The sequence below is a fragment of the Myotis lucifugus genome, unplaced genomic scaffold (genome assembly GCF_000147115.1).
Source record: "Myotis lucifugus unplaced genomic scaffold, Myoluc2.0 scaffold_0, whole genome shotgun sequence".
NCBI lineage: Eukaryota > Metazoa > Chordata > Mammalia > Chiroptera > Vespertilionidae > Myotis > Myotis lucifugus.
This window is the reverse complement of record NW_005871048.1, coordinates 1,605,519-1,619,756: the sequence shown is the minus strand read 5'-3', so window position 1 is coordinate 1,619,756 and position 14,238 is coordinate 1,605,519. Positions and strand designations below refer to the sequence as shown.

Below are 14,238 nucleotides of genomic sequence, written 5' to 3'. Positions count from 1 at the left end.
ACTGTGCAACTAGAACAGCAGTGGATTCAGGTAGGGCCAGAGAGTGAACAGGTGATGTGGTCCACACCCTCAATGAATTAAAATTGAATGTCTCATAAGCCATGGTTTGAAGTTCCATAGACATTCATTTAAAATAAATGCTTAAGTAAAAGAAAGCAAAATCACACATTCTCTGAATATATCCAGATGTGTTGTGAATGTCAGGGTAAGTAATATATTCCAAAGGAAATTTACCTGCAAGCAAAATCACAGTCTGAGTTGAGTGTTTATATATACTAGTCGTTGCATAAGAATGCCCTAGGGTTGGCTTTCCCTGGCAAAAAGTGTTTATCCACCCCCGACCCAATCCTGACATTTTTCTGTTTTTTATTTTTTTTTAAAATAATTTTATTTATTTTTTATAGAGAGGAAGGGAGAGGGATAGAGAGTTAGAAACATCAATGAGAGAGAAGCATCAATCAGCTGCCTCCTGCACACCCCCCACTGGGGATGTGCCTGCAACCGAGGTGCATGCCCTTGACCGGAATTGAACCTGGGACCCTTCAGTCCCCAGGCCGATGCTCTATCCAGTGAGCCAAACCAGCTAGGGCCTTTTTTCTCTCTTCTAAAGCTCCAGTTGCAAAAGTTCCTTTGGCATAAACATTGGGTGTTTATGCCAAACTGGTGGCAGTAACACTGTCCTTTAAAAAAAAAAGCCAAGGTACTGGCTCCTCTTATTCATGGAGCAGTGAGGTAATTATTCTCTTCCCCTGAGACTAGGAGAGCAATTGTTTCCAATCTTCCTTTATATATATACTAGAGGGCCGGTGCACAAAAATTTGTGCACTCGGGGCAGGGGGGTCCCTCAGCCTGGCCTGTGCCCTCTCGCAGTCTGGGACCCCTTGGGGGATGACCACCTGCTGGCTTAGGCCTGCTCCCAGGGGGATTGGGCCTAAGATGGCAATCAGACATCCCTCTGGCAGCCCAGCAGCCCTCAGGGGATGTCCACTTGCCAGCGGGGAGCAGACCTAAGCTGCAGTCAGACATCCTTAGCGCTGCTGAGAAGGCAGGAGAGGCTCCCACCACCACCGCTGTACTGGCAGCCATCAGCCTGGCTTGTGGCTGAGCAGAGCTCCCCCATGTGAGAGCACACTGACCACCAGAGGGCAGCTCCTGCATTGAGCGTCTGCTCCCTGGTGGTCAGTGTGTGGCATAGTGACCAGTCATTCCCAGTCTTTCTGCTGTTAGGGTCAGTTTGCATATTACCCTTTTACTATATAGGATAGAGGCCTGGTGCATGGGTGGGGGCTGGCTGGTTTGCCCTGAAGGGTGTCCCGGATCAAGGTGGGGGTCCCGCTGGGGTGCCTGGCCAGCCTGGATGAGGAGCTGATGGCTGTTTTCAGGCTGGCCACACCCCCTTTAGGGTGGGGGTCCCGACTGGGGTGCCTGGGCAGTCTGGGTGAGGGACTGAGGGCCGTTTTCAGGCTGGCGGGCAACTGAAGCTCCCAGCCTCTCCTTTTTTTCTTTTTTTTTTAATTCTGGGATTTATTTACCTTCTATAATTGAAACATTGTTGCCCTCACTGGCGCTCCTGGCTCTGAGGCTGCGGCCGGCTGAAAGCAGGTATCTGGGGTTTGTTTAGCTTCTATAATTGAAACATTGTTGCTTCCGGAGCTCAGAGCCAGTCCGCGGCAGGCAGGGAACCTTGGCTTCCTCCATCACTGGAGCAAGCAAGCCTCCTGCTTGCTTCAGCTGCGTGGCTGCTGGCCGCCATCTTTGTTGGCAGTTTATTTGCATATCACCCTGATTAGCCTATGGGAAGCGTAGCAGAGGTACGGTTAATTACCCTTTTTGTCTTTTATTAGATAGGATATTCTAGAGGCCCAGTGCACAGATTCGTGCACTGGTGGGGTCCCTCAGCCTGGCCTGTGGGGATTGGGCTGAAACTGGCTCTCCAACATCCCCTGAGGGGTCCCAGATTGTGAGAGGCACAGGCCAGGCCGAGGGACCCCACCAATGCACAAATCCATGCACCAGGCCTCTAGTATGCATGTAAGATCATTGGTTAATCTCTTCCCACCCTCCCCCTTCCCCCTGAGATTCATCATTCTGTTCCATGTTTCCATGCCTGTGGTTTCCGCTCCTGCATTGAGCATTTGCCCCCAGGTGGTCAGTGCGCATCATAGCTAGTGGATGGTTGGTCAGTCAGCCGGTTGGCCAGTCGCTTAGGCTTTTATATATATAGATACGCACACACACATTCTTATTGATTTCAGAGAGGAAGGGAAAGGGAGAGAGATAGATATATTAATGATGAGAGAGAGTCATTGATCGGCTGCCTTCTGCATGCCCCACACCAGGAATCGAACTGTGACCTCCTGGTTCATAGATCAATGCTCAACCACTGAGCTACACTGGCCGGGCGAATTCTTTCCAACCTTTCAATCTCCCAAGTTTTCTATGTTTCTGAAGCAACACCATACAATTTCTGATTGGGTCTAATTTTATATATTTTTAAGATTAATGCTGCATTTAATATGATAGGTGAGGAAGATGTTAGAACTCTAGACATCAGTAGTCTGGGGAGCTCCTGCTATAGAGTATATCTTATTTAAATAATTCTTAAGGTAGTCGATAGTTAACCATACATAGGGATATATCTAAGGATAGAGTCATATATGTCACTCATGTCATTCAAGTAATATTGTTGATTTGGGTATGCAGGGACAGGGGGCACACAAGGCAAATAAAACCCCCTTTCTCATGGAACTGACACTCTAGTTTGGGGGGAGAGAAAATAAATCAGCAAAGACATGAAGAGAAGTAATTACAGATAATGACAAGTATGGAGAAATTAACAGGTTGAGATGCTAGAGAATGATAAGTGGTGGGAGTGGGACATTGCTAATTAGATGGAGTGGTCAGGGAAGACTTCACTGAATGGTCAGTTATGAGATGAGGATCTGATAGGACGGGTAGGATCCAGCCGGAAAAGCTGGGGGATTGCAGTCCTAACAGAATGAACTGAAAGCTAAGAGGCCCACAGAGGACACAGCCTGAATGTTTGAAGAGAAGAAGAGTGGCTGGCCCATCCATGGACCAGATCTTATAGGGCTCGGTGGATCATAGAGAGGAATTTGGATTTCACTTCCATCAGAGCATTTGAGAAAAGATAAAAGAAAATTGTAAAAACCTGTACCAATTTGAATCTGTTTTGAAGGAAAAATAGCAGGACATGTTAGTTCAGGGATAGGGAGTGAAGGAATGGATAGAATCAGGAATAGAGTCCAGATTTTTGGTTCAAACATCTAGTTAAATTGTGAACCATTTGAAGAAATAAGGAAAACAGATTTGAGGAGTGAAATTAAGTTTCTTTTAGACCTGTTAAGTTTGGTATGTTAATTAGGCACCCATGTGAAGAAGTAAAATAGGATGTACAAATCTGGACCCCAGAGAGGATAGTGTGGGCAGGGTCTAATTACAAAAATGACGCATATGTGTGAAGCCTACTTTTCAAATTAATATATTTTATCATTTAGGCTGTAGACAGGATGTCCCATAAAAATGTATACACACTTTAACAGCTGATAGCTCCATGTTGAAAATGAAGTGTATTTTAATAAACACTGCCTTTATAATTATTCAAAGTGTGTGTATACATTTTGGGGGACACCCTATACATATTTTCTGTAAATTATATCCCTTTTCTTTATTCTGCTTTCTTAAAATCTGAGAGATTCACAGGGAGCCAGAAAGTATCCTTATGATTCTGGATTATTTTGTTATGGTTCATTAAAACTTTGACAAAATGGGCCCAGCCGGAAACAGACTGACCACAATGGTAGGGCCTTCTCCCAAGAGCCTCACAAGGTGGTTTTCATCTTAGTGAATATGCCAAAATTGCACATAGTCTCAGCCTGACAGGCTCACAACCCTATCTAGTCAGTGATTGTCTTTAGATTAGACTCACATAAACCAGGCTCAAAAATGCCAGTTTATCGCTTTAAATTGTCTCCATGGCTCGATCTTCCTCAATATTTCTCAGAACTCCACAATCAAACATTTTCTCTCTTCTCTCTTCTCTCCTTCCCTGAACATGTTCCTGGCTGCAAATACCTTCCACAACTTAACTCAAGTTTATATCTCCAGCCCTGTCTTCTCTCTTGATTTCAAGTTGTATATGTCTGGATTCCTACTTAATATCTCCACTTAGAAATCTAATTGACATCTTCTGTCAAAAATGGCGAGAGCCTAACTTTTTACCACCTCCATTAAAATGTACTCCTTGCCACCTTGACCTTCTCAGTTAATGACAACTCCATCCTTCCATGTATTCAGTCACAAAGTCTCTGGGATCCCCCTTGAAATTTCTTTTTCTCACACCCCCTGCCTAATCCATGAGCAAATCTTGCAGATTCTACTTTCAAATATATCCACAGTCCAACCTCAATTTACCACCTACCTGCTACTCTCATCTAAGTCAGCATGACTTCCTACCTCAAATGTTAGCAATAGCCTCTTCCTTATTCCACGTTTGGAATAGTAGTTGATATGATTCTATTAAAGTGTAAGTCAGATTATGTTACTTCACTACCCAGGTCCCTCAGATGGTTTACTTGAAAGAAAATACAAATTCCCTTAGCATGGACCACAGGCTCTAAGTAATCTGCTCCCCTGCTGGGACCTCCCCGACTCCCCATCCTCTACCCCACACACACTCTGCTCCTTGTTCACGCTGCTGCAGCCTCACCGACATCCTTGCTTTTCCTTCAATGCACCAGGACTGTCAGTTTCACCCCATTGAATATTCCCCCAGATATCTGTGTGGCTCACCCTCTAACCCTCCTAGCAAGTGCCTTGCTGGCCACAACCCTTATTGATGTCTGGTATGGCCACCTTACCAACTCAGATGGACCCCAAATCCTAAATTTGTTCTGTTGATGCCACCAGGAGAATATGAACAGGCGTATTGCTCACATAACAGGGCTTTCTGGGGAAGGCAGGGTGGGACCCCAAGCATGTCCAAAAATGACTTGGAAGAGACTGGTTCAGCTTTCATTGTGAGAAGCAGGGAGCGCGGGGCGAGGAGTCCTGTGCATACAGAACTGCTGTGTGCTTTGTGGCACCAAAGGGAGGAGCACTGGGCTTGCCCATTAGCTTGCCAGATGTGGGCCGAAGAGGAAAAGGGACTGATTGGTGTGGCTTGAAAGTCATCAGTAGTCAAACATCAAGAATGAAGTCAGACTCTTTGTTACAATGTCTGTCTCCTTGTCTTCTTTCACGGCTTTATTTTTCTTCATATAAGTGATTAGCCCATTACACATTACCCACGCACACTATGAGTTTCAGGAGAGCAGAGAGTTCATGTTTTTTCCTCTATGTATCCTCAGTACCGACAGTGGTGTCTGACATACAGTAGGTGCTCAGTGAAAATTCGTAGAATTGTATTTTAGAAATCAAGTAATATAACAAGCCCAGTTGCTGGGAGACTCATGTGCTCAGGACCAACCCGGTCTTTCCCTAGTCCTAGGCCTGCAAGGGAAGTCAGTTATAATCAGAAAGTCGGAGTTCCTGGGGAGGACAGAAGCAAAGAGGGGGTTTAGATAAATCAGAGTTGCATCATCACATGGAGGGAGTCAGGCCATTGCTGCATCCAGCTCACAGCTAATGGGCACCTGCACTCTCCAGAACATTTCATTAATGAATCGTGGTTGTGGCCCAGGTGACCCTCTTCCTGGGTTTCTAGGGAAGTGCAAGCTCCCTTGAAGTCTACAGTGTCTTTTTCTGGTGAGTCAGCACCACCATTCAGATTAGAGGCAAGTCTTGCAGACTCTAAGAGCTGCTCTTTCTTTCTAAGGCAACTTTGAAATGTCTCTGGTCTGAAGCATTGTTTCCTTCCACTTTCAGTTCTCCCCAGGGCTGCCAGGAGAGAAAGCACCTGTTCAGAATATGTGGTCTGTAAACAGCAATAGCATTACTATAGCTAGAAAATGAGCATGAACTAAGCCCACAATGTGCTTGCTTTTTGCTGTAACACTTGCGATCACAGAGGTCTTTTCAAACTATTATTTATGCCTTAAAATGATTGTGAACTGATGGCTGTCATCTCTGAAACCATGGCCTGCCCAGACCCAGGCTGCCGAGGCAGCGTGACAAAGACTTTCAGGGCACAGCGGAGCCCGCACTGGCTTAGCCTGGCAGGCTTCTCATTTTATGTCCTGGGCTCCCATCCTCTCTCAAAAGAGACCCCACCCTCTCCCACTATCATGCCTTTCCTGCTTCAGTATAAGAAATTCTGCTATTTTGTATTAGGGGGGGGGGGTAGACGGGCGGGGGTGCCCCAGGATTCTGATACTCTATTTGTATTTAATGTTATTTTGCACCTATTCTGTAATAACTACTTGGCTTGCTATCAATATGTTTTTGATATATATTAGTGTCTGTGAAGGAAGCAAACTATTGGAATGTATAGTTACTGTTATGGGGTATGTTGGTGTATGTATGTGGTTATCAGTGAGTTTTAAGAAAAAGAGGTCTTACATGAAATAGAATCAAGATGGAAGAGTTATAACCCCTAACATACGCTGCTATATATTTTAGATGATCCTTTAGGAATTAGATCGTACTTTTGTTTTGGGCACTAAGCAGCTAGTTTTCCAGGGCTGAAGGCAGAAACAATTTGCCCCTTTGTTTTCACTATGAATTTATGTCTTTCCATCTGTTAACAAACAGTACAATCTTTGTTTACTGAGAAGTCAAAGTTGATACAAAATTACCTGTATTTAAACAGAACTTCCCGAGTTTCAACTTCTCATAAGCATATAAAGAGACCATTCAGCTTGGTGTGTTATAGATTCTCTGAGTAGGATTAGGCACATATTCTGGAAGAAAGAGACTTTGTTTCTAGGAGGGCATTGTTAGAGGCCTGCTATCTCCGGCCACTGAATAAATAAATCTGTGACCCAGTAGGAGGTAACTATAGGTCAATCACTGCGTCACATATAGCCGGTCAACAGGTCCCAAAGAAGGCTTTGAAGAAACAAGAGCCTTAGTTCAAATCAGTATGACTCTTTTACTGGTACTGTCACATCAATTTGATGCATGGCAGGCACTGAAAGTCAGAAGGAAACTGGTCTGCTGAAATCCAAAATTTGGGGGCAATATTAAAACCCCTGACCTGTTCAGCAAATTCTCTTTTAAATTCTACTAGTAAATGGGATTTTAAATGGCTGAAGTAAAATTAGTACTTTCTATCTATCTATATATATAAAGAGCCAGGGGCCATCGCAACCGAATGTACAACCTAACAGGATGCGTGGGGTGACCAGGCCGGCAGGGGGGTTAGTGAAGGACGACCAAATGACTGAACAGCAGGCTGCGTGGGGCGACCAGGCCGGCAGGGGGCACAGTTGGCGGCAACCAGGCTGGGGGGGGGGGGTGCAGGGGCGACCAGGCCAGCAGTGGGGGGGACAGGTAGGGGTGGACCAGGGCCGCGGGGGGGGCGTGGGGGGGGCCCCGCCCCAACGAGGGGGGGGCAGAGAGGGGAACCCAAGGCGCCGGGAGGGGGGGGGGGGGGCGATTGGAGGCGACCAGGTTGACAGGGGGGTGCATGTGAGGGGTGACCAGGCTGGCAGAGGGGGGCAGTGAGGGGTGACCAGGCTGGCAGAGGGTGGCAGTGAGGGGTGACCAGGCTGGCAGGGGTAGTTGGGGGCAACCAGGCCTGCAGGGAGGGCAGTAAGGGGTGACCATGCTGGCGGGGGGCAGGGGGATAGTTAGGGGCAACCAGGCCAGCAGGCAGAGGTGCTTAGGGGTGATCAGGCTGGCAGGGGGGCCAGTAGGGGTGATCAGGCAGGAAGGCTAGTGAGCAGTTAGGAACCAGTGGTCCCCGATTGTAGGAGGGATGTCCAACTGCCAGTTTAGGCCCGATCCCCATCCCCCAAGGGGTCCCAAATTGGAGAGGGTGCAGGATGGGCTGAAGGGACACCCCCCCCCCCCTGCACAAATTTCGTGCATCGGGCCTCTAGTCTATATATATACATGCCTAATATGCTAATTGTCCCTCCGACAGTTTGACCATTCGACCAGTTTCTATGGCTCACACTGAGAACCAGGGGGCAGATGCTCCAACCTGTAGGTTAGCTTGCTGCTAGGGTCCGGCCAATCGGGACTGGGCTAGACGGGCTGGACATGCCCTGGAGCCCTCCCGCAGTCCCTCCCAGCCCCTGACCTGTGGGGATCAGGCCGAAACCAGCTCTCCGACATCCCCTGAGGGGTCCCAGATTGCGAGAGGGTGCAGGCCAGGCTGAGGGACCCCACCTGTGCATGAATGCATGCACCAGGCCTCTAGTATATCATAAAATGTCTTACTCTATACATGTGTGGGAGTGTGTCAACATTTAAACACTAACTACTAAATTAGAAACTCATATTTTGATTACTTCCTATTACTGAAATCATGGAGAAATGCTTGAAAAAATAGAGCATGGGTTTTAAGGGTTTTTTAAAGCTGGTTATCTCCTTACTTCTCTTCTTTTCTTTCCTTCCTTTCTTCCTGCCCCCACTTCCTCCCTTCCTTTCTTGAACCTGCCTTCCCTACCTTTCTTTCTTTCTTTCACATATGGATTGTGGACGTCTCTTATGCACCAGGCATGGTCCTAGGGCCTAGGCAATTGATACAGCAAAGGATAGAACAGGCAACAGTCCCTGCCCGCGTAGTGCTTACATTTTAATGTATTCAAATTCTGTCTGCTTAGTATGTGATCTTGGACCTGAACTTCATTAGCTCATTGTGCAAAATGGGGATATGCTTCTTACTGTGTATGGTATCATGGTGATTAAAATGAGGTAATGCCTGAGCTACTGGACATGGAGCTTAAACATATTCACTCCCATTGCTTTTCCTCATCGGGCTGCAAACATGTTTCTTATTCCTGTCCCGCACAACTTGACTCTGGATTTCTGTATTTGTTCTCTTTCTTGGTCTCTCTACCTAGATTTCTGTCTGTATGTCTTTCTGTTTGCATGTATCTTTCTGTGTGTCTCAATACTTGTGCAACTGTGTCAACATATTTGGGTGTGGCTCTCTCTTTCTTCCAATATCTTTCTCTGTGTCCAGATTTGTTTGGGGTGTATGTGTTTTGGTGTGTGTGTGTGTGTGTGTGTGAGAGAGAGAGAGAGAGAGAGAGAGAGAGAGAGAGAGAGAGAGAGAATCTCTCTCTGTGTGAATGTGCTTTGTCTCTGTGTCTCATTCTCCATGTGTGTCTCTGTGCACGTGCCTCACTTTGCATCCCTGTATGCGTGTGAGTCTCTCTGCATCTCTGTTTCTCTTAGGCCGTGGGTCTCCGTGCATACTTCACTCTGTGACTATGTGTCTCTGCACTATCTCTGTTCACTCTTTGTTTTGTGACTCTGTCTCTCGCTCTTTGTGTCTCTCTTGCTTGCTTTCTCTTTGGGTCTTTTTCACTTTCTTTCACTTTCATTCTGTCTTTCCTGCTTTCCGTTTGTCTCTGTCTCTCAGGCACTCTCTCTGACTCTCTCCATCTCTTTTTCTCTGTCCCTCGGTCTCTGCCACACTGTTTCTTTCCATGGGGTATGTGTCTATGCAGGTGTTATATATCCATTCATTCACTTAGTTGTACTCGTATTTATGCAGGCATGCTCTCCTCATCCCATTCCCAGTGACACCCAGTGATATTTAGGTAGTAACCTCAGGGTTCAGGGAGAATTAAAGGGAATGGGAATTTGTTCTAAAGAAGGCTCGAGGGAATTGATGAACAGAGAAGGGGATTTTTAAAATTATAGATGGGTGTTATGAAGACTTGGTTCTATTTTAGACGATGAGATATAAATTCTCTTTTTCCCACAACACTAAATAATAAATCAGTGAATCTTTTCTCACACCCCTTAAAGCATGATCTTCTGGATTTTCTTTTAAAGGAGAGGAGAGTAGAATAAAAATAACTTGAGAGTTAAATAAATGAATTTTATATTTCTTGACAAAAGCCTTATCTTAGTTCTGATAATTGGATTTTCTAGACCAATTACATCATTTTGGATGAATGGTTATTCTTATTTAGTAAGCTTGTGTAGCTAAAGCCCACACAGGTTAAAGTCTATGGAGCTTGGTTTATAAATCACCTTCTTATTGGTTTCCAGAGTGTGCCAACACATTTTATCAATAATATTGCTTGCTAAAACTCACCTCCGACCTGAAAAGCATCCAACAGTTATTCCATATTAAAGAGTTCTCTGTTCAGGCAGAACGAATCCTAAGCTTTGCAACACTAGTGTTTTATATAGGAAAATGCAATGGAAAGTTCAAGAGCTAGTTCCTGCCAGGCAGGCAATATCTGACACGCCCATCGGTGGGACAGGGCAGACTCCTCAGAGTTCTAGTTAGTGATAGAAAAGAACCCTCTGTTTTGGAAGGAGCCGCTGCACTGAGTGAGTTTTTTCCTCTATCTGCAAAATATTTAACTTAAATTCCATTGGTGTGGGGCCTACGCCTGCAACAGCAAGTCAGACTGTTATTTCCAATGTATCCACAGTCTTAGCTGTCTCTTATTTCATTTTTATTTTATCAAATTAGTTTATTGAGTAATTCTCTCAAGATATACATAGCCTCCTGCCATCAATATTTTGCCTCTGCAAGGAACATAAGGGTGTATATGTCTTTTCAAAAAGGTGTTCTCATTATCTCAGATGAACACCGAGACGTAGCATTGCTGGATCATTTGGTAGTTCTGTATGTGATTTTTGAGGAAACTCCACACTGTTTTCCAGTGGTTGCAATCCGCTGTGGAAGCCCCACCAGCAGTGCACAGGCTTCCCTTTTCTCCAGTTCCTCTCTAACACTTATTTCTTGTCTTTTTTAAAGTAGTCAGTCTAACAGGTGTGTGAGGTTATGATTTTTGATGACTGTATAATCCATATTAATATAATGCTTATTGAATGTAGAATAAAATATAGTTATTTAAATTCTAACATATGATTTAGAAGTAAAAATATAAGAATATTGCACATTCAAAGATATAATAGTTACAAGTAGTAATCATATATTTGCAAACCAAATATTACAGTGGTTAGATGACCTCAATTTATTGTTTACTATATGCTAGGCATGGGGCTTAACTGTATACTGCAGTATATAGGTGAGATTAACAGGTATTATTATCAATTTTTGCAAATGAATAAACTGAGAATCAGAATAGTATACAACCTCTTGTTCAAAGGTATATACTAATAGACAATAAATGATAGAGCTGAGAGTAGAAACTCAATTATATTATATAATTTTTGAAGTAATGCTTTTTTTCCCCTGAAATATGCTTCCTTCCTTACCTGATCTTTACCAAAATAAGGTTTCAATAAGCAGGAGTTTAGAAAGAGCTTTTCCCATATGTGGGGAAATAACGCTGTATTACTCTGGGCCAGGATAGTTTCATTAGCTTTTGGACGTGATTCTGCAACAGATTTACATGATTTTTTTTTACTTTCCTTTCATTATTGCACATACGCATCTTCTAGGTATTTACCATTTGAGTAATAGTAATGAAAGAAAGAATTGGGAACTAGAATTAATAAATTACAAGGAAAATATTTTCTTCTAACAGAGAGAAGGAGAAAAGGATCATCAGGTGCGTTTGGCAGTTGGAAATGGTGTACGGAGTGATGTATGGAGAGAATTTTTAGACAGATTTGGAAATATCAAGATGTGTGAGCTTTATGGAGCTACTGAAGGAAACATTTGTTTTATGAATCACACTGGGAAAATTGGAGCAGTCGGGAGAACAAATTTCTTTTACAAAGTAAGTACCATATTTTCTTTACAAAAGAAATATTTTGAGACCTGGTGACCTCTCTTCTAGCTTTGTGCTTATACATGATGGTAAGTATTATCAGGTGGGTTTTTTTTTAAACATATTTTATTGATTTTTCAGAGAGGAAGGGAGAGGGATAGAGAGTTAGAAACATCGATGAGAGAGAAACATCGATCTGTGCCTGAAACCAAGGTACATGCCCTTAGCCAGAATGGAACCCGGGACCCTTCAGTCCGCAGGCCGACGCTCTATCCACTGAGCCAAACCGGTTAGGGCAGGTGGGTTTTTTTTTAAGTTGAGAACTTCTATAAATAAAATAGTAGCCTCGAGGCAAACTATAGTGCTAGAAATTACGAAAACCTCAACCTTCCATGTTTTCCCTCCCATATGAGGATAATGATACCTAATTCTTTTGTTCAGTTTTCAGATTTAATGATGTCAATATAAATAGTAAGCATAGATCCTGATATATACTAATTTGACTCCATTTTCTTTGAGTATTTTCAATCCACTATTTCTATTTGCCTTTCATTTTTATATCAGTCAAAACTTATTTATAGGCTTCTAACATATGGTTTATTTTAAAACTTTATCAAGATACCACTAAAATGTTAAAAGCAGCCAAAAAATCACCTTCTTCAGAGTAAAAGACTTATAGCTGATTTCTCAATAGCAACCATGAACACAAAAGATAGTAAACAGATATCTTCAACTGACTTGGAGGAAATAATTGTCAAAATAGAATTTGTACTCAACAATATTTTTTAAAGAATAAAATTGAAAATAGTCTCAAAATTTATATAACCTCAAGGGAAAATAAATTCAGAATCATAGTAGGATATTGTATTTGTAGCTTTTTCAATATTTTATAGAACAAACAAAAAATGTCAATGATATAGAATATTTGAATAATACAATGAACAAGCTACTTGAACTAATGGACATATATAGGACACTACATCTAAAAACTGCAGAGTATCCATTTTTTTCTAGCACTTATGAAAATTCACAAAGATTATTGTTCCACTTAGGGAATTCCAGCAAATTTCAAAAGATTTAATTTATATGGATTATGGTCTCTGACAACAGTTTAATAAAGGTAAAAATACATTTTTTAGATGTCAGCTAGATCATTTCCTATGTATTTGGAAATAAAACATCTCTACATTTTCATGACTTAACAAAATATCAGAAATTAGAAAAAAATTGAGCTGAATCATAATGAAAATGTTACATTTCAAAGTGGGTAAACTCAGATAAGAACAGCTGAAAATTAGTGGGCTAAATATCCATTTCTATAGTGTTAATTTTAAAAAACAAACTCAGGGAATTAAAAGGAAGGAAATAATAAAAATCATAAATTAAAAAACAGTAAACATTTAGTGTCAAAAGAGATAAAAATATGCTGTCAACTGAAACTAATACAAAATAATATTGAATGTATATTGTAATTGAAAATTTTTTTAAATATATAAAATATATAATTTTTAAAAAGTAAAAAAAAAATAGACTCAAAGCTAATATAAATTGCCCTAATGTTTGGAACCTAAAGAAGGTTAATGCATTCTTTGGGATCTTAAGGGTCTTGTTGTCCTGCCAGAGTGCATTCGCATTCTGAATAAAAGTAATTTGGGGAAAGTAAGTGCTGATATTAACTGAGTTTTACATTCCTTACAGTTAATTTTCTCAATTCATTGAACTGATTCCATTAAAAATTGGTATTTATATTAAAAGCTCCTTTAGTAAAGCTGAGTCATTCCAAAGTAATCATCTCACAGAGTACAATGAAGAATATTTGTATTTTATTACTGGCTTGACTTAATTTTAATTTTCTGATATCTCAAATTCCCTGTCAGACTATAATCTATATATGTAAAAGCCTAATATGCTAAGTGTTCCACCGATTGGTCGACCACTCGACCAGTCACTATGATGCACACTAACCATGAGGGAGCAGACCATGAGCGTTGACCGGTAGGTTAGCTTGTTGCTGGGGTCCAGCCAATTGGGACTGGGCTAGAAGGGCTGGACATGCTCTGGAGCCAACTTAGCATGGTCCCTCCCGGGCCTCTAAAATATTTCTTCTAATTAATTTCCTTTCAATGTGCATGAATTCATGCACTGGGCCTCTAGTAATGTCAATAATGCAGGAAGGCATGATTGTCTCCAATTTATTTAGAAAATTTCTGTTTTTCCATTCATGTTAGGTTTTTTTCAGTTTGGAAATGAAAAAAAAAGTACCTAATATCATATGAGTTCTGTCTTTTATCACTTCATTCACATATTGTTTTGTTACATAGCAGGCAATCAGAAAAAATTGGACCAGTAACTCTTTCATAATTGTGTGGAGAGATTTGATAAGTGTCTCTCAGAGAGAAATAAGCCTCTCAATGGAGATAGGATTTCATAAGTGAAGGAAAAAGAAAGCAACAACACCTAT

At 42.2% G+C, this 14,238-nt stretch overlaps 1 protein-coding gene across 5 annotated transcripts in view; it reads left to right on the top strand.

Moving 5' to 3' along the window:
* The window catches only part of SLC27A6 (solute carrier family 27 member 6), a 51,395-nt gene that overhangs the window by 22,541 nt on the left and 14,616 nt on the right, over positions 1–14,238 (top strand). For 4 of the 5 annotated variants that reach the window (XM_006081067.3, XM_023763578.1, XM_023763720.1 and 1 more), the window contains exon 5: positions 11,592–11,786. The exons of the other annotated variant lie outside the window; for it this stretch is intronic. In XM_006081067.3, the coding sequence (XP_006081129.1) occupies positions 11,592–11,786 (195 nt within the window). The remainder of the gene's footprint in view (positions 1–11,591; positions 11,787–14,238) is intronic. 5 annotated transcript variants of the gene reach the window in all.